Source organism: Pan troglodytes, chromosome 2 (assembly GCF_028858775.2).
Source record: "Pan troglodytes isolate AG18354 chromosome 2, NHGRI_mPanTro3-v2.0_pri, whole genome shotgun sequence".
Classification (NCBI taxonomy): domain Eukaryota; kingdom Metazoa; phylum Chordata; class Mammalia; order Primates; family Hominidae; genus Pan; species Pan troglodytes.
Window position 1 is genome coordinate 132,242,226 of NC_086015.1, and position 20,582 is coordinate 132,262,807.

General features: G+C 52.3%; 2 protein-coding genes across 8 annotated transcripts in view; one reads left to right on the forward strand and one right to left on the reverse strand.

The window, feature by feature from the left end:
* Positions 1-20,582, reverse strand: part of CFAP92 (cilia and flagella associated protein 92 (putative)) — a 115,450-nt gene that overhangs the window by 84,248 nt on the left and 10,620 nt on the right. The gene's annotated exons all lie outside the window — the stretch shown is intronic.
* The window catches only part of EFCC1 (EF-hand and coiled-coil domain containing 1), a 39,066-nt gene continuing 23,203 nt past the window's right edge, over positions 4,720-20,582 (forward strand). For 2 of the 3 annotated variants that reach the window (XM_016941864.4, XM_016941865.4), the window contains exons 1-2: positions 4,720-5,740; positions 7,215-7,516. In XM_016941864.4, coding sequence (XP_016797353.1) covers positions 5,045-5,740; positions 7,215-7,516 — 998 coding nt within the window. In that variant the 5' untranslated portion in view covers positions 4,720-5,044. Of the gene's footprint in view, positions 5,741-7,214; positions 7,517-9,850; positions 9,918-16,396; positions 16,621-20,582 lie in introns of those variants that run through there. The other variant, XM_054680988.2, reaches the window with a different exon arrangement.

Below are 20,582 nucleotides of genomic sequence, written 5' to 3' on the forward strand. Positions count from 1 at the left end.
CAGAAGCAAAGGAAGGGGGGGCTTCTGTTTCAGTTATCTGTTACTGAGTAAAAACCATCCCCAAACTTAATGGCGTCAAACAAACACTTGTTATTTCTCACCACTCCATGCATCAGCTGAGTAGTTCTCTGCTGGCCTCGCCTGGGCTCACTCCCTATGCTGTGCTCAGCTGGAGGACCAACATGGCTGGAAGCTGCCAGAAGTCCTCACTTGCATGTCTGGCAGTTGCTGCTGGCTCTTCGTGGGCCCGCTGGTTCCCCTCCATGGGTTCCCCCGCCCCCAGTGGTACACCAGCTTCCTTCTATGTGGTGCCTCATCTCCCCATAGCCCGGCCTGGCTTTCTCAGATGGCATTCTCAGAGCAGGGATCCCAGAGGGCAAAGAAGAAGTTGCAAGGCCTCTTGGGACCTAGGCGTGGAACCAGCACCATGTCACTCTGCTACATGCCATTAACCAAAGCAAGTCATGAGGCTGGCCCCACTTCAAGGGGATGAAGACACGGACTGTACCTCTGCTAAGCAGAGGGACAAGCATCCAGGGGCAGGAGGTGTTCAAGGTCACTGAACAATCCATCCCTTCATCCTTACTCTGCCGGCTGGAGGGTTCCCAAGCTCCCACAGGTTATGTAGAGGCCTTCCTGAAGCTATCCCAAGACTCTGGCAGCTGGAAGCATATTGGGAATCAGCTACATACACCTTCTTCTTGCCCCTTCCCCATTTTTAACAGCTTTATTGAAGTATTTTTTATTTAATAAAATCCATCCATTTCAAGCATATAATTCAATGATTTTCAGTAACTTTACCTAGTGCTGTAATCATCATCATAAATTCATTTTAGAACATTTTCATCCCCCTAATAAGACTTCATGCACATTTATAATTAATCTCTGTTCCAACTCCCAGTCCTAGGCAACCATATCTACTTTGTTTCTAAAAATTGGTCTTTTCTAGACATTTCCCATAAATTGAGTCAGACACTATGTGTTCTGACTTTGTGACTGGTTTCTTTCACCTACCGTTATGTTTCCAAGGTTTATTTATGTTGAGGCATGTGTCAGTATTTCATTCCTTTTCATGACTGAATAATATTCTATTGTATGGACAGACCACAGTTTGCCTATCCATTCATCAGTTAATGGGCATTTGGCTTGGGCATTTAGACATTTATGAACAACATTGCTATGAACATTCCCACACAAGTCTTTGTGTGGATGTGTTTTCATCTCTCTTGGGTCGATATCTAGGAGTGGAAGAGTTGGGTCATATGGTCATTTTGTGATTAACTTCTTGAGAAACTGCCAAACTGTCTTCCACAGGGGCTGCATCATTTTATGTTCCCATCAACAACATGAAGTTTCCTGTTTCTCCAAATTCTTGACAAGATTTATTGCCTGTTTTATTCACTACAGCTATTCTCATGAGTATAATATAGTATTTCATCATAGTTTTCATGTGCATTTCCCTAACAAGAATACTGAGATTGTTTTATGCACATGTTGGCTATTTATACAACTTCTTTGGTGAAATGTCTGTTTGTATCTTCACCCACTTTTTGATTGGATTGTTTGTCTTCTTGTTACTGAGTTGTTAAGAGTTCATTGTAAATTCGGAATATAAGTCCTTTATTGGGCATATGTTTTACAAATATTTTCTCCTAGTCTCTTGTTCGTCATATTTTCTTAATAGTGTCTTTTGAAGTGCAAATGTTTTGAACTTTGATGAAGGTCCGATTCATCATTTTTTTCTCTTTTGGATCATGCATTTGGTGTTGTATCTAAGACATCTTTGCCTAACAACAGGCCTATTTTTAATAGAAGTAAAGCTTGGTGTCTGAACACTAAGCAAATCTACTAACCAAGACCCCTAAAAACCCAAAAGCTTTATGACACTGAAAATAATGGCCCAAGGACATTCCCAGACAGTTCTGGGCTCTGGATAGAACAACACAAGTTTCCAAAAAACAGTCTGATAATACCACAAGCTTATAAAATATGTATACTCCTTGGCCCAGTAATAAATAACTCAAGATATGGCACAAACTGTTCACAGTATGGTTTTTGTGGAGAAAAGCTGAAAACCACCTCAGTGGGCATCTGTGGGGGATGACAAAGCACCTTATAGTTCATCCCCAGGGAGCACAGAGCAGCCTCTGGAGCAGTGTCTGCAAAGAAACCACAGCCAAGCTGTTTACAAAGCTCAGTTCCTGTGCAAAGAAAGATCCCAATGGCGCCCTTTCCACTGTGCTTTTCATGTCAAGTTGAATGAGCTACAATTTGCACACTGTAAAATTCAGATGTACACAGTCATGCAACCACTACACCATGAAGATAGAGTATTTCAATCACTCCAAAAAGTTCTTTCATGCCCAAATACATAGAAAAGTCTGGAAATAAATACATCAGAAATACACAGTGATCCTCTCTTGGTGGCAGAATGGTGGATGATTTTTGCTTTTTAGCATTTTCCCGGACCTTTAAAAGACACTTTAAACAATATACTATTTGAAATGGCTCAAACAATACTGAACTGACTTCAGAAAATCATTTCTTTGCCACAGCCCTGACTCTCTCCCACACAGACACACGCCCATCCCCCCAGCTCATACAAAAGAACGCAAGGAGACCTCTGAGTTTGCTCACTTTGAACCTTAAACAAAAACGTTGTGGATGCAACCAGAATTATTTCAGAGGTGCCTGGTAACACCGCAGGGCAGACAGACAGGCCTGACAGCAAACCATTATCAACCCTTACTTCCCTGAGCTGTAGGGGAGTGGAGGCCGGCAACGGCTCCCAGCAAGACATTTAAAAGCTTTCTTTTCAATATTGACTGGCCCAGGAAAGCTACTGTTCAAAGGATTCCTTCACCAGCTGCAGGGATGGGGGGTGGGGAGGGTGTTGCACTCTTGCCTGGGCTACCAGCTCTTAGGGCTGACATGAAATAAAATCAGGTTCTTTTTTTTTTTTTTTTTTTTTTTTGAGACGGAGTCTCGCTCTGTCGCCCAGGCTGGAGTGCAATGGCAGGATCTCAGCTTACTGCAACCTCCGCCTCCCAGGTTCAAGCGATTCATCTGCCTCAGCCTCCCAAGTAACTGGGATTACAGGCGCCTGCCACCACGCCCAGCTAACTTTTTGTATTTTTAGTAGAGATGGGGGGTTCACTATGTTGTCCAGGCTGTTCTCGAACTCTTGACCTCAGGCAATCCACCCGCCTCGGCCTCCCAAAGTGGTGGGATTACAGGCGTGAGCCACCGCGACCGGCCAAGAAAAAGAAACACATGAGAACATCTTAACAAAAGGGAAATACTGCAGTGTCTCCCATCTGCAGAAAGAACCACTGAATCCACTTATGAATCCCTCCATCTTCTTCTGTGCACTCACATACACATGTCCTAGTAGAAAATACTTAGTATTGTTTTGTGTGTTTTTGTTCTTGTTATGTAAGCATCAGTGTTGTGCATAATCAGCTTGTGGCTTGCTGTGTCCGCTCATCCTCGTTTGCTGAGTCCTAGCTGATTTGATGGACACCAGGTTGTCTCCAGTTTCTCACTGTAATAAACAATGATGCAGTGAACATCCTGTGCACAGTGGCTTTCGAAGGTAGAAGCCAAGAAGTGGACGTGATGTAAAAACTTTGTCAAATTGCCATTACTTTTATAATTAAAAACAAACCTAAAAGAGTATGTCCAAAATGCTTGGGGAGAAGCCTCTAACTCCTTCCCAGCAGATATGTACTCTGGGCAAAGCCTTCAAGAACAAGTACGAATTTGCCAAATGGACAACGTGCTGATTCTGGGATACTGTGGCAGAGGAGACAGAATGCTATCGCTTTTCAAACGGCAAGATTTTACATTTAAACTCACAGAGTTATCCACAAGGCAAGATTCTGTCTCTGTTATAGCTAGGAACAGCTGAAGAGTCTGCCTCTTGCTCCAACATGGCTGGGTACCGTGGCTGGATAACCGTTCCCGGTGCAGGTAACAGGTGGACAATATCACAATATCACTGCACCCCTCTCGTGAAAAAGAAAGGGAACACAGTCTAGCACTCACCAGAGAAGCAGGTTTTTCTTCATCTTCCAGAAATGTGTTCTAAAACACCAGAAAAAAACATCAGCCAATCATCGACCTGTTAACCTAACCCCAGCTCAAGAGATGGAACTCGGATCCCATTGCCAAGTCAGCACCCGCAGGCACAAAGGTGGCAGGGCCGGGAGACAACACTTTCCCGAGAGTCCTATCCCCACCCCCAACAGGGATCGGGAGAGAGCAGTTAGCACAGGGCTCATCTCAGATGGGCTTCTCACCAGCGGGGTGCCCCTAACCTAGACCCCTTGCCTCTCCAAGCCTGTTTCCCTCTCTTTCCCAGTTACTACTTGGGGCTCTTTGCACGGTCTATGGTGGCACAAGAAGTGGGTTCGGAAACCCAGTAGCTGAATTTAAGCGGAGGGGAGGCTTTTCCGCACCTACGGCTACAGGGCGGCGAGAGCAGGCTTGCCAGGCAACCCTCGAAAGGCCTTCCGGGAAGAGGGGGAAGAGTGACGCTTGGGTGTGGGGGCACATCCCCAGCAACCGGACGAGGCCGCCACCCCCAAGGCCCTCCTGGGCTTCGGATCCCGCGCCAACCCCTCGCCCAGGTCTCGGGGCGAACTCTCCGCGCCAGGCGGGCGGGGCGGAGGGAGGAGAGAGTTGAGAGTGGACGGCCGGGAGTGGGAGGAAAAGCGCAGACGCCAGGAACGCCCCGGGAGTGAGGAGAGGAGAGCGTGGGAGTCACGCGGAGAAGCCAGACCCGGACGCCGACCGGGCACTGGTGGCGCTGCCGGGGTCCCGAGGGTTCCTGGACCCCCTACCCCAGGCCCCTCCAAAGCAACTGGGGTAAACCAGACGCACTGTGAGGCCAGCGCAGCTGCTGGACACGGTCCCCGGCGCCGCTCCAACCAGACCGCGACCGCTAAGCCCCTCCTTTCGAGAAACTCTGGGGCCGCCCCTGGAAGTGGCGGGGCGAAGGGACCGGAGGAGGGACCGGAGGAGCGAGGCGCGCGGCGCAGCGATGGAGCCGGTCAGCGCGGGCGCGGAGGCCGGCATGGAGGGCGCGGGAGGTGACCCGTACCGGCGACCTGCGCGGCGCACGCAGTGGCTGCTGAGCGCCCTGGCGCACCACTACGGGCTGGACCGCGGCGTGGAGAACGAGATCGTGGTGCTGGCCACCGGCCTGGACCAGTACCTGCAGGAGGTCTTCCACCACCTGGACTGCCGCGGCGCCGGCCGCCTGCCCCGCGCCGACTTCCGCGCGCTCTGCGCTGTGCTGGGGCTGCGCGCGGAGGGGGCCACCACGGCCGGGCAGGCAGCAGGTGACGGGAACTCCAGAGATGTGACCCCCGGGGATGCGGCCGCTGAGTTGGCCACGGACGGGGACTCAGATACCGACGAAGAGGCGCGCCTGGCGCTGCGCGCCGAGCCGCCGGAGCTCACCTTCCGCCAGTTCCACGCGCGCCTCTGCGGCTACTTTGGCACCCGTGTGGGGCCCCGGCTGCCCCGCGGCGCTCTCAGCGAGCACATCGAGACGCAGATCCGCCTGCGCCGTCCGCGCCGCCGCCGCCGCCCGCCCTGCGCGCCTGGCCCCGACAGCGGTCCTGACTGTGAGCGCGTTGCGCGGCTGGAGGAGGAGAATAGCAGCTTGCGCGAGTTGGTGGAGGACCTGCGCGCCGCGCTGCAGAGCAGTGATGCGCGCTGCCTAGCACTGCAGGTGCGCGCCGGCCACGAAGGGAGGGTGGTAACGCCCGGGAGAGGGCTCGAACTAAAAGCTGGCTGGCTGCGGAGCCCGACGGGACAGAGTCAGAGGAAGGGGAGACAGAGGGCAGCGCCACACCATCCCACTCCGCATCAGCCCACTTGCATCTTGCCCCTGTTCCTCCCCATTCCACTCCAGTCCCCAACCCTATTCTTACCACCTATTCCATTCCTGAAAACCCCAATCACACTCAGACAACCATACCCCACTTTTCTGCTCCACCCCCACATCATCGCGTCTTGCCCCTTTAACCTAGGAATTGCACCTGTCTGGGTAGTCTCACATATTCCCTTTCAACAAGCATCTTTCTCTCTCCTTCCTGCCAGGCTTCTGGGAGGTTTAGGAGACAGAAGTGTGAAGAAGGCCCTGTCCTCACCTTTAGGGATATCCCTGCCTCCTGGGGTAGACTGACAGCTCCTTCTGTCAATCAGCAAAGACTTATGGGGCTCCCTGTGGGAGAAACAGAGACAAGTGAGAAACAGACAGTGTGGCTCACACTGTGGATCAGGCACTCACGGGCCACCAAGTGCCTGCGGGAACCAGACCCGCTCTGGGCTATTGAGAAGAAACCATGGGGTGAGGTAGGGACCCAGCCTTAGCATCTGGGAGCCGTCGCCAAACACTTAAGCACTGTGCCAGCCGAGCACCAAGGGCAGTGCTGGGCCGCAGGGGTCAGAGGAGGAAAGGAACAGCCCCTACCCCAGGCGACAACAGGCCACGAAGAAACTGACGTTATATGACCCCGCCTTAGCTCAGGACACTGCAGAGTGCAGGGAAGTGGCAAGGTGTGGTTTTCAGTGTCGGTGTGCATGGAAGCCAGGGTGGAGGCGGGAAACCACTCCTCTGATGTGGAATCCCAAGTAACGTACGGGGAGCCATGGGATGCGCCTGAACGGTCTTCCGGCATCTCTCATGCTTGGTATTTATTGAGCACCTACTATGTGCCAGGTTTGTTTTAGGCTCTGGGAACACACCAGTAAAGACAGATAGAAACCACCCTCAAAAGCCTCTAGTGAGCAGGCACGGGAAGGGCTGGAAATGCCACTGGGGGGAGTCTAGGAGATGAGGAACCGCCACCCGGCAGGCTGAACGCCGCCAACACAGTAGGCCGAGAAGAGTCGCGAGGTTGGTACTACAGAGGGAACAGAATACAGGCGTCGTTGTCTCAGTTTCCTTCAGTGAAAAAACGTTGGGGGGTGGGGGATGAGGAGGAATCATTAGAGCTTGGGCCTCCCTGGGGATGTGGCGAGGGTTAAAGGAGCTTGGACGCACCGGACCTAAGGGCCTGGCACCCGGAAGCAGACGGCGCAAGAAACGTGCTCACGCGCTTCTGGGTGCAGAGGCATGGGGACCGCCGTCGTGGCGGGCGTTCGTCTGGTGCATCTGGCTGGGGCACTTACCCCCTGCCCCTGCTGCCCTGTCCCCGCAGGTCGGACTCTGGAAGAGCCAGGCGAGCACCCACGAGATGGGGCACGGCGGGCCGGAGGCTGCGGTGCGGGAGCTGCGTCAGGCGCAGGAGCTGCGGCAGGTGCAGGGCGCCCTGGCTGCGGCGGAGGCCCGCGCTGGGCGGCTGCGCCGTGGCCAGGCCGAGGTGCGGCGGCGCGCGGAGGAGGCCCGGCAGGTGGTGCTGCGCAGCCTGCACCGCGTGCGAGAGCTGGAGGCGCTGGCGCAACAGGTGCCCGGCTTGCAGCGCTGGGTGCGGCGGCTGGAGGCGGAGCTGCAACGCTACAGGTGAGCGGGGGCGCGTGCCCTGGGCCCAAGTGCCCCAATTCGGCTCCCATTTTCCCAAACTTCGGGTGTGCAATCCCCCTCCCACGCGCTCTCGTGTTCCGCAGTTTCTCCATGCGTTTATTCATGTATTCTTTCATTCCTTTGTCAGTTCTCCATTTCTTAAGTTATAAGTCTGCTCCATTGCTTGCTCTGCAACCATCTGCCCACCCATCCATTTATCCATCCATCTGTCCATCCATTCACCCACCCCACACACCCACCCATCCATCCATCCATTTGTCCATCCACTCACCCACCCCACCCACCCATCCATCCACTCACCCATCCATCCACTCACCCATTCATCCATCCACCTATCCACTCACCTACCCACCCGTCCATCCATCTATTCATCCATCCACTCACTCACCCACCCATCCACTCACCCACCCACCCATCCATCATCCATCCATCCCCCCACCCACTCAGCCAGCCAGCCGTCCATCCATCCTCCTGTTCATCCACAAACACCCTCTATTTGTTTATCATAGATTGCAGTTGAATGTGCTCATTCTTATTTGTTCCTGGATTCGATCATAATGATAATAGCTTACAGTTACTAAGCACTCGCTGTTTGCCAGGCCTTGAGCTAAGTACTTTATGTGGCTTAACTCATTTAAGCCTCACAGCTGCCCTGTGAGGTGGGTACTGCTATGTTTCCACTCTGTAGATGAGGAAACAGGTGTGTAATGACTGCCTGTGCTAGCTCCACCAGGGCAGGAAGCTGGACTTGGGACCCAGGTTCAAATCTTGGCAGGGCTTTTGGCAGATGTGTGAGTGTGGGCAAGTCACCACCCCTCACAGACCCTGCTTCCTCTTGGGTGGAACACAGATTGGGGTCCCTGCCTGTGGGAGTGGCTGTGAAGAGGCCATGAGGTCCTGCCTGGCACATGGTAGATGCTTGGTAGACAGAGCCTCTCTCCCTTTCAAATCACAAGTCACCCCTGCCTGCTAGCCGGCCTGACTACACATTTGCTGAGCACTTTCTGTGTGCCAGGGGCCATCCCAGGCATCAGGGATGTGACCACGTGACTAGGACAGACTGAATTCCCTGCCCTGAGCAGCCACCTGTGAGCAGGTGAGACCTTCACAGGAACAGATGCGTGGCAGCAGGCAGGAGGTGGGGGACACTCATCAGCCTGCCCCCAAAGAAGTGACACTTGAGGATAGGATGTTACCGGGCCAGATGGAGAGAGGAGAAGAGAGAACATTCCATTCTAGAAAATTGGAACAGTACGGGCAAAGCCCTAGGGCAGAAGGGACCATTCAAAAACTAAAAGGAGGCCAGAGTGGCTGGAGGGGTAGAGCTGAAGGGAGGCCCATTTAGGGCCTGGAAGGTGGCAGCAAGGATTTCAGTTTTTCCCTTAAGAGAAAGAACATGAAACCATGGAAAAGTTTTAAGTAAGGAGGTGACAGAAGCAGATTTCAATAAAAAGTTACCCTGGCTACAATGTGACAAAGAGATGGGCAGATGGGGAGAGCAGGAGACAGTGCAGAGCCCAGTGAGGGGCTCCTGCCATCCCTGATCCTGAGAGGAAGGTGGTCTAGCCCAGGCTGGGGGTGGAGCAGCCAGAAGGGGTGGCCTTGAACCTACTGGACATCTGAGAAGCTCACAGCTGGGAGATGGTAAGGCATGGGGCTAGAGGGAGGCCTCCAAAGAGGCAGACTCTGGGCCAGCCTCCTGCAGCATGCAGTGTTTGGAGAGCCACTTCCTGTTTGCATAGCTGATGGCTAAAGAGCAGGGCTGGTTGGCTTGAGGCCCACATCCAGCCTTGGAACTTTATCCAAGAGGAGAAATAAAGGGGCTCTTCTTTGTTTATTTCTAAAATCACAACTAGTCCTCTATAGCAGAATGCTACAAGTGACTACAAACATTGGCATAGCCCTTTACAATAGAAAAAGTGGATTCATAGCCAATGCACCATTTAGTCCCCATAAGGTTGTACAAGGTAGACGTTTTATCCCCAGTTTACAGATTGTGAGAAATGAGGCACTGAGAAGTTAAGTAATGTACCCAAGGCCACACAGCCAGAAAGTAGGAAAGTCAAATCAGCCTGGCCCCACTGCCTGTGTGCTTCGATTCACGGTTACACGATGGCTGCTGTGCCTCCAGACCTTGCATCTGCTGATCGGGCATAAGAAGAAACCTGCAAGGCTAGTCCTGTTAGTCAGTCCCAAACAAAACTGGGGTTCTGTTTTTTGTTCATTTGTTTGTTTTTTGAGACAGTCTTGCTCTGTCACCCAGGCTGGAGTGCAATGGTGCGATCTTGGCTCACTGCAATCTCTGCCTCCCAGGTTCAAAAGATTCTCCTGCCTCAGCCTCCCCATAGCTGGGATTAAAGATGCATGCCACCACGCCTGGGTAATTTTTGTATTTTTAGTAGAGATGGGGTTTCACCATATTGGCCAGTCTGGTCTCAAACACCTGACCTCAGGTGATCTGCCTGCCTCGGCCTCCCAAAGTGCTGGGATTACAGGTGTGAGCCACTGTGCCCGGCCAAAAGTGGGGTTCTGTTAGTAAGGAAGAAGGAGGAGCAGCTATTGCAGAGGCTTTGAAGAAAACACCTAGTGATGAGGAAATTGAGGACCAGAGAATGAGTGATGCTATGTGAAGGGCACACGGTGATTAGGCAGATGGCTGTGTCACTAATTTCTCTGCCCCTCTAGAAACATGCCTTCAACCCTACCTTGCCCGGGAGGCTGACCTCCTCTGCCCATTTTCTGTGGTCAAAGTTTGCTGGTTTGTGGACTGACCTGCCCCAAAGCTCTCACTCTGAAAAGAAGGAAAAGGAGAGGAGACAGAATAGCCATGGGCATTTATTGAGCATCAACTGCATACCAGGCACTTTTTCATGTAAGCTCATGGGGCCTCTAGTCTAAAAGAAAAGTGTTACTGTCAGCATTTCACAGACGAGAAAACCAAGACCAGAGAGGAAGCAGCTGTCCAGTGTGGCACAGCGACTCAGTGGCAAGGGCAGGACTCACAGCCCAGCCTGATGGCCCCAACCACAAGCTCAAGTTGGGTTTGGTAGTATGCACAAATCCTTCTGGATTCTCCTACCCCAGAAACGTCGGCCGGACATTTTACTGGCTGGGGAGGGACTGTAGGCTACAATTCACCTCTGCTTTTGCTTTTCAAGTGCCAGAAGCTCAGATGTCCGTGACTATTGAGCTGAATCAGCCCCCTCCTCTGCAGTTGGCCTAGAGGGCTGCATTCTAGAGGAATTACCGGGAGGAAAGGGCCCCATGCCCCCAAACAGTAGAGCCCCATCACACCCTCTTAAGTGACATCACTCTGGAATGTCTCCAGGTGCTCTGCAGATGTGTCTTTGGGGGGAAAACAGAGCAATGACTGAACTCCCCCTGAGAATGACAGCTTGAAGCCATTTGGTTAGAATAAATGACCCAACAAACACTTTTCCAGCATCTCCCAGTGTTCAAAGCACTTTCACAGATACTGACTCATGCTGATCTTCTCATCTTCCCTCTAAGGTTGGTATTATGTCGGATGTTTCAAATAAGGAAATAGACCCTTGGGGTTGGGAGTGGTTTTACTAAAGTCACATACCCAAACTCAGCTGAATTCAGACTGCATTGAATTTCCTAACTTTGAGTCAAACTGTGCTGCCACTTTCCTAAAATGGGATATTGATGACTCTATTGTTCATGTTAGGGCTTCTATTGAGTTCTTTTTCAGACCTGTACTTTCTTTTTCATCCTTATCAGTCCTTGTGTTGTAGGTTCTGTCTAATCCTTTATCTCTGTAGCATTCAACCATACTAATTTTAAAGTCTCTTGTGGATTGCTGTAATATCTGAGCTTCCTGAGATGTTTTACACCTGCTGTCTTTGTCATGATGAGGCATTCTTGGCAGGCACTGTCATTTTGGGCTGTGAGCCGTCTTTGGCGGGGCCATGATCCTTGAGAGTCACACATAGAACTGGCTGTAGAGTTCCCTTCAGAGCAGTTTTCCATCTGCCTCCACCAGGCCCTGATTCTAGACCAGTTTTTAATTTTGATACTTAGCGTGGAGTTTCCTAGCTGCACAGGTAGTGAGAGATTGAGTCCCATACCTGGGAACAAAACCCCAAGACCAATAGGTGGAATATTTTTCATCTTTGTTCATGGATAAGACAGCCCTTGCTGGCCCCTGGCCTCATGCAGGGAGTCTCCTTCTGTAACTCACTATGCAAGGTCTCCTGTCCCTAATCCCTCCATGGGCGTTTCAGCTCCATCTCCTGCTTTCCACACAAGTTGGAGGTCTCCTCTTCTTGATTTTGACTTTGGCTCTATATTCTTTTAAATAGTTCTATTTTGTCCAGCATTTCAACATATTTGTAGATGGAAGAGGGGCTTCCCATAGCACCCCAAACCACCATCTTGACCAGCAGCCTAACAGGATGGACAATAAATATGTAAGCAATTGGAGACATTTATTTAATTCATTCAACAGTATTTTCTAAGCACGTTCTGTGGACCAATCCCCGTGCCACAATCCTTGGGACACAGAAATGGCAGTAGACATGTTAGGGCACAGGTGTGCCATGTGCTGAGGGGCCACAAAGGAGCTCCTGCTGCTTTTAGAGTTGTAGGAGTTGCAGGTGAAATAGAAGCCTCCCAGGTGTCAAAAGGCATCTTCGGGCCTCCTAGAGCTGGGGAAGACTCAGGTACTCCCTGGCCCAGCCCCTGCCTGCTGAGGTGCGCAGTCCTCCTAAGAGGCTCCTGGTCCCCTCGCAGCCACATCAGCCTCTGATCCTGCTTTCCCACAGCTGGTCTCCACTCACACGACCTTGTCTGAGATGAGAAACTCAGCTCCTTATTCTTCAAATCCCACAAAATAGTCCATCCCCACACACATTTTTATGCATAGTAGACATTACTGATTATTGGCGGGGTGGGGGGCGGGGCGGGAATCTGTTGCAGTAATGCAAACAGCTTCATGTGGAAAATTTGACATCACCATTCATAAAATGTCATTCAATCCCTGCCCAACCAAGGTGTTTCAGTGGCACTTCTCCCAACTTAGTTCCAACCACTCTCCACCTTTCTTCTCTCCTCTGTTTTCTCTCTCTTTTCTTCCTTTCTATCATCCAGGTCTCCTGGGTGAATGCCAGAAAGCCTAATGCAAACTGACCTAGGTGAAAAGGAAGTTAGTTCTTAGAACTGAAAAGTGTAGGCATGTCCAGCTTCAGACATGGCTGGATTCAGGTACTCACGTAGTGTTACCACGATATACTGAAGTTCTGCTTTACTCTCTGGCAAATTCTCTCCCCCAGTAGCCCTTGGGGTGCCAGGCTAATATCCCCAAAGCTCAGTCCAGTAGAAAGACCATCTGTCATCTGAACCATCCCACTGAAGTCCTGGAACTGGGCCCCATTCAGCCAACTTGGAAACATGTTCATCCCTGAATTCATCACAGGGGCCAGGACAATTTGATGCTCTGACTGGCCAAACCTTAGTCACATACCCACCACTGGAGTGAGAGCAAGGCCCATTGAACTCTGGAAATGAGATCCTCCCAAGAGAATCAAGGGGCACTGTACCCCAGACACATTCAAGGAACACACCCCTTTGCCCCTCTCTGGAGCTCGCAGCCCAATCCTTTTCTTGTCTGGGTAGAATAGCCCACCTGTGGCAGCTCAAGACTGTGAACTCTGAAGCCCCAGGAGGAAACCTGGTTAGACACAGAGCAGGCTTGTCTGGAGGTCAGCTTTTCCTGGATGCTGGGTGCTTTGGGAGTGGTTTCGGGGGGATTCTGTAACCTCGCCAACCTGTGCCCATCCAGGTGATTCAGGGCTCACTGGGGAGGGTGGACAGAAAAAGATTGTTATCCCCAGGTTCTGTCCGTAGCTGGGAGCCCTCCTGAGGGAGCACAAGGGCTTGGCACTTCTGTGGCCTAGCGCCCAGCCCAGCCTTGGCACACAGTAAGATGTGTGTGGATACACGAATGGACCAGCGGGCATGGGAGTGGATGCTGTCCTCAAAACTGGAAGAAAGGGCATAACGCCTGGGACTTCAGCACAAGGAGACCCCTAAGTGGTCCAGTGGCCTTGTCCTGCCTTGAGGGGTCCCCCTTCAGTCCTCAGTAGAAGGTCTCTGGTGGGTTTGTGACATCTCGTCCTTTTGAAACCGCCCGTATCTCAGCCAGTTGCCTGGCCTGGCCCCCTACCCTGCTCTGAAGCCAAGGAGCAGCTGAGTCCCCTTGATGGGGCCTTCAGGACACCTGGGCAGGGCAGGCAGCCTAGGGCCAGCACCACTGGGCAGGGGCTGGTGCTCAAAAAGACAGAAAAGACAGAGAGCCAGCCCAGCTCAGCTGGAACAGGGAGGAGAGGCCTGGCAGCCTGGCCTCTGGCTTTGTTGTTGGGGGAGGGTGAAAAGGCTGGGATGGAGGAAAGGGGGTGGGAGAGGGAGGGAGGAGGGACGGCAATTGGCTGGCCACCGTGGAGGGGACACAAAGATGAGGCCATCTGAGGGCTACCTCCTTTCTTCTGCCCCATTGCTGCTGCCTGGCCTGACCTGGCAGCCTTTGGGTGGGCCAAAGTCAGCGGGTCCAGGGTGGGAGGGAGGCGGATGAGTGGGGGCGAGCAGAGGGGGCATGGGGCACCATCTGGAGCTGGGAGGCCTCGGATTCCATCGTCCTTGGAGGTGGGTGTGTGGGTGGCTTTGGTGAGAAAAGAGGCCTTTCCTCCTCCAGGAACAATACTCAGGCTCACAAAGAGGCAGACCCACTCAGGCACCCACTGCATGCCCCAGGCCCTCAGGATGCACAGGGGGCTTGGTGGGTGGGGGCCTAGGCTCAGAAGGCCCAGCCCAACCTGGCTTTGATTCCTGGCTCTTCAACATGTGTGGTAGGAGCTAGAGCTGTTCCCTTCACTTCTGTGAGTCTCAGTTTCCTCGGCTGTAAAGTGGGTATGGGATTCTGTCTTGGCATAAACATTGAGTGTGATGGGGGAGGCAGCGTGGTGGTGGAGCTCTGGGAGTGTGACCTGCAGCAAGCCATTCTCACCTCTGTGAGCCTCAGCTCATCTGTAAAATGAGATGAGAATAATAATAATAATAATACCCACTTCATGGAGTATTTGAAGATTCAACTTGCTGTTGTGTTGAAAGTGCCTATAATAATGAAAGGCTTAATAAATATTGGAACTTATTGGACAGGGTGTGGTGGCTCATGCCTGTAATCCCAACACTTTGGGAGGCCGAAGTGGGTGGATCACCTGAGGTCAGGAGTTCAAGACCAGCCAGGCCAACATGGTGAAACCCCATCTCTACTAAAAATACACAAATTAGCCAGGTGTCCTGGCACGTGCCTATAATCCCAGCTACTTGGGAAGCTGAGGCAGGAGAATTGCTTGAACCCAGAAGGTGGAGGTTGTAGTGAGCCAAGATTGTGCCACTGTACTGCAGCCTGGGTGACAGAGCAAGACTCCGTCTCAAAAAAAAAAAAAAAAAAAAAAGAATGAAGCAGGGACACTCACTCTTGTCTATCCAGAAAAGCAAGGCCTGTCCAGGGCAGGATCACAAAGGGGCAGGCCTTGAAAAGCAAGGAGGCAGAGGAGGAGGAGCCGTGGGCTCTCTGTCGAGGTGGCTGATCAGTGGTGTCCCCAGAGAAACCTGCCCTCATTCAAATACATGCCCCCAGCTGCACTTCTCGGACAGAGCCTGGGCCCACACTTTGGGCTGACAGCTCAGAGATACACCCTGTCTCGAGCCTGAGGCTTTGCACCCCTCCCAGAGAGAGGGGCCTTGACTGCACAAGCTAATATGTGCAATAAATGCATCCTTCAGAGAAGGAAGGAGCCTAGACAGGGATGGTAATCTGCCCAGGCTCACCCAGTAAATCAGGGGCACAGCCAGGCTGGATTTAGTCCACGAGTCTGTAGCTCTTTCTGCTACTTCCCACAGGTGGGTTGGAAATAAGCTTCAGCCTTTTCAGGCCTAAGGCAGCCACAAAGGACATGGGGTGGCCTGAAGTGCCAGACCAGTCACCCTTGGCCATGACCTGCCTCATCTGCTAACCTATGTATGTTGCACATTTTCTTTGGTGTCTTGATGCTTCTTAGGAAGCTTCAGCTCAACTTGCTTGTGCCTCAGTTTTCTCATCTGGAGAATAGGTTAGTTTTAGTACCTACCGCACAGGGTAAGAATCTAATGAGATAATAGAAAGCATTTAGAATGATGCCTGGCACATAATAAGCCCTCCTTAAATGTCATTGTCAGCTGGCCCTGGGGTGTGCCTGCGTTTGCTACACACTCCTCGGATGAGCTTTCGACCCCTGTGCCTCCAGCACTCTCCATCCACCTGTATCTCTGCTTGTCCCTGCCTGGTTCTACTCGCTCCTGCTCCACATAGCTGGGAACATGGCTGCAGGGACCCCAGATTCATGACTTTCCAAATTCTGGGACCCAACATTCTGCTTCCCAGCACCTGTAGATAAAGTCCTAGGAAAGAACGTGGATTGGCCCAGCCTGGGTCACAGCCCCACCTCCAGGCCGAGACCAGGACCAGGCTACTAGGATAGTCCTGTTGGCCCGGACCAGGGCACACACTCAACCCTGAAGTGGGCCAAGAGTTGGGTGGCCATAGAAGTGGGACAACTCCCAAAACGAAGGTTGGTGCTGTTACCAGGAGACAGAAAAGGATGCAGGTTAGACAGAAAACAATCAATGTCCACCTCATGAACTTCCCCTTAGAAGTGAAAATTCAAGAAACATAAAGGCTACAGCTCAGCACCAGGCACAGAGAAGGTGGAAGAGCGGGCATTGGGCATTTTGTATGTAGTGTAGCAGTTTTCCAGAAAGTCAAAGGGCCTGGCGCATGGATGGTTTTCCTTATTTAAGGTGGTCTCATCCAAAGAGAGAATCTCTTCTCACATAAGGATATGCTATTTACCCACAAGGAGACATTGGAAGAAGAGGCCAGTTCCTGGGTGGAGGCCTGGCTTGTCCTGTAGCTCCAGACATGCCAGTGTCAGGACTTTCACATGACCTGGCCTAAGTCAGGGGTAGTATACATGGTTCTGCAGACCCAAGCCGGGTGAGCTCTGGAGGACACAAGGGGGTGGGCATCATGATCGCCAGATTGTTTTGACGGTACAGCCTTGGATATAGACAGTCAAAGTGGTCTTGTGTAGAAAAAAATGACAAAAAATAAAAGTATGCTTCCTTTGGATGGAGAGGGTTCTATATTATATTGGATTTTTTAGTTGCTAATGACTAAAACCACTCTCACTGCCTTAGGCCAAAAGAAAAGTAGGAACGGCACTTATTTATCAACTAAAAATCTCAAGCGTATATAGCTTCAGGCATGGCTAGATCCAGGAGCTCAAGTCATGCTACCTGGAATCTCTTTCTTTCTATCCTTTATCTTGTCTTTCTCCTAGTTGGCTCTGATTTCAGACATTCTTCCCATAAGGTAGCAAGACAGCTACCATCATCATCAGGATTAGCTCCTATCCTCCCAATCACCCCCAACAGAAACACTTTCTCTTTCCCAGTAGTTCCAACATAGGCCACGCCCATCCTGGAACCAGTCACTGGTACCAGGGAAATGGAGCATGCTGACTGGCCAGCCTAGGGTCATGTGAGTACTCTGGACCAATCACTGCCACTCTGATTAGCTAGACCTGGCTAAAACATTCCCGCCATTGGCCCTGCCCGACACATGGGCCAAGAGAAATGGAGGAGTCCGTTCTCCAAAGAACAGTAGTCAGGGGGCTGGATGGGGGGCTACTTGTGGGCAATGACGGCACCCAGTCCCCCTGAGCCGGGCAGAGGACCTGGCCAAGGAAGGGCGGTGGCTTCTTTGTGACTAGGCAGGGGCAGGAGCGACTGTCAGAATGTGCTCTGAGTTGGGGGTGGGGGCTTTTCCGGAGAGGACCGAGGTGACTGGAGAAGCCTGGAGCCACCCAAAGTCAGAGACCCAGGAATGGGCAGACAGAGTCTTCAGGCTCTTCATTTTGCCTCTTCATGATTTTCTGTCAGAAATAACCATTGGCTTTTCTTCATTCAACCAAATTCTGTCAAGTGCCTAGAGAGGGCCCATGCTGTCCTGGGCATGAGGGAGGCAGCTGGGAAGAGGCAGAGACCCTGCCCTCGTGGACCGACTCTCAGTGCGTTACGCTGTTGACAACCAGTAACTAAGCGGGTGGACGAGGGGAGGGTCAGGGAGTGTGAGTCAGCTCGGGCTGCTGTGACAAGCCCCACAGACCAGGAGCTTCAACAACAGGCATTTGTCTCCCACAGCTCTGGAGGCTGACCAGAGTGCGGCGTCGCAGCGTTGGCTTCTCCTGCGGCCTCTCTCCTGGGCTGGCAGACAGGGCCACCTTCTCCCTGTATCCTCGAGTGGTCTTCCTTCTGTGTGTATTTCTGTCCTAATCCCCTCTTCTTAGAAGGACACCAGTCAGACTGGATTAGGGCCCACCCTAAAGACCTCATTTTAACTTGACTACCTCATTAAAGGTCCCATCGCCAAATAAGATCACATTATGAGGAACTCTGGGGGTCTGGGCATCAACATATGAATTGGGGAGACACAACCAGCCCATCACAGGAGACTTCTCTGAGATGTGACCCTGGAATTGAGGCCTGAGTGGCAAGGTGGGGCCATGACTTGTGCGATCCAGGGCGGAGGTGACCCCCATAGCAAAATCACAGGGCTGGGCACAAGCTTGGCTTGTCTGCACTGCCTGCACGGGGACGAGCAGGTTGGAGCCAGCCTGGATGCGGAGGGGCCAGTGAGGAGGGGCCAGTGAGGAGGAGCACGTGAAGAGCCCTCCTCACCTGTACACACGGAGTCCTGCTAAGTCTCAGCAACAAGTGGCTCAGACCCACCTGCTACTCTCCAGTTGCACCCACCACCCAGCCCAGCCCCAGCACCACTCCTGGACAGCTGTCCTAGCCTCCTGACTGGTGTCCCAGCTCCATCAGAACCATGGACCACACAGCATCAGGTTAATCTTTTCAACACCCAGATCCCACCTCGGGCTTGCCCACTCACAACTCTCCTGTGACCTCCTCTGGTGACCATCATGACCGTGAGTGACCAGGCCCTTTCCCATCCTCTCCTGCAGCCACACTGACCCTCCAGGGCTCCCCTTCTCAGGCCCTTTGGGCATACGGCTCCCTCCACCATCCCCAAGCCTACTCCTGACCAATCCACATTCACCCTTCAGGTCTTGCCAGACCCCAACTCTTTAGGGAGGCCCCACCTCCATCTACAGCCTCTTCCTAACGTCTTTCACGGCCCCTGGACTTTTCTGTCCTTCATGCATTTTTGTGATGACTTCATTGAGGTCTGCTCCTTCGGGGGGGAGTTTGCGGGGTAAGCTCTGTGAGGTCAGGGGCCATGCCATTGCTAAGGACAGTGGCTGGCTCAATACTTCATCCTTCGGTGAATTAAAGAACCAAGTCAGCAGCTTGGGCTGGCAGGGCCTTAGAAGTCACCCAGCCCAGGCTGACACCCTGCACGGCGCCCCCGAGAGCTGAGTGTCCATGTTTGCTCGCACACTCCTGTTGCACCCGTCCCACCGCCATCCCCTGCTCAGTAAAGTTGGGGGGGTTCCCGAATTCAGGTAGGGACCAGAGAGGAGTCACAGAGGACCCCTGAGGACTGTCCCCCGCACCCCTTGTGATTTATTTTCCACCCTTCCTCTGCTGCATCCCGCCCCCCTACCCCAAGCTGTTCTTCCTGCTGTTGTTCTCTTGTTTTCACATGTTGCTCTCTGTTTCCTGTAAGGCTGCTTCACTCAGGAAACGCCATGCAGCAAAGGAAGCCGCTGTGTGCAAACCTCCAGGACCTCCCAGAGTAGGTGCTGCAGCGTGGCCGTGGCCTGATGGCCCAAAGTAGCCTGGCTGGGTTCTGGGGGACCTGTCAGCTCTGCAGCTTCCTGAGACTTGCTGAGTCACTGAGCGGCTCAGAGCATAGGAAGCAGAGAGAAAAAGACAGCAGTGACATTTTTCATCTATTCCAGAATAAACTGAGCCCAGGCGGTGTAATGGGCTTTTGATGCATCCCCCTGGCTTTGATGTGATGCCTTGACCGCTCCCTTGGTTACAGCAAGTTAACCGGTCAAACACTAAGCTACAGTTGCTGTACAGGTATTTTGCATATGGATTAAAGTCTGTCATCAGTTGACTTTAGGTAAGGGACATTATCCTGGCTGGTCTGGGTGGGCTTCAAGAGCCAAACAGGCTTCTATGTGAAAGAGAAGTTCCACCTGTGGACAGAAGGGTGTGGAATCCATCTACAGCCAGGCCTACAAGCTGTAGCTCTTTATGAAGGACTTTATGACAAGGAAGTGGGCTGTGTGATTGTGGGGGCTGGCTAAGCAAGCCTGAAGTCCACAAAAGGGAAGCTGGCAGGCAGGTGGAGCTCATGGGCACGCCCGTGTCTAGAGCCTCTGGGGAAGCCCATAAGCTGTGCCCGTGAGCTCCACCTGCCTGCCAGCTTCCCTTCTGTGGATTCCAGACTCATTTAGCCAGCCCCCGTGATCACACAGGCCACCTGCTTGTCATAAAGCCCTGGAGACAGAGCTACAGCTGCAGGCATGGCTGTAGATGGATTCCACACACTGGCCCCACTTCTCTGGTCAAACCCTGACTCGTACAGGGCCTGAGGCAGGAGGGGGCAGCATTGATTAAGGAACAAAAGCTAACATTTTTGAGCACTCACTGGGTGTGAGGCACTGCACTAAGGACTTTATCTGTACAACCTTATTGCACTCCCAAGCAGTGCTGTGAGTGGTTTATCAGTGATGATGCTTTATGCTGCAAGAACATAAAACCCAACTCAGAATGGCTTAAACCACAAGGACATTTATTATCTCATGTGAGAAGTCCAGGGGAGAGCAGTTCCTTGGCAGTTCAGTAAAGTTTTCAAGGACCTGATTCATCTTCCACTCTGTTTTCCTCAGCTTGTCATTTTGGCCTGTCAGCAAGGACCCCTCATGTTTGCAAGAGAGCTGCCATGGCCTCAGGCATCACTGCCATATCCACGGGTCCTCCTGGCAGACTTCCCCTCACCTCT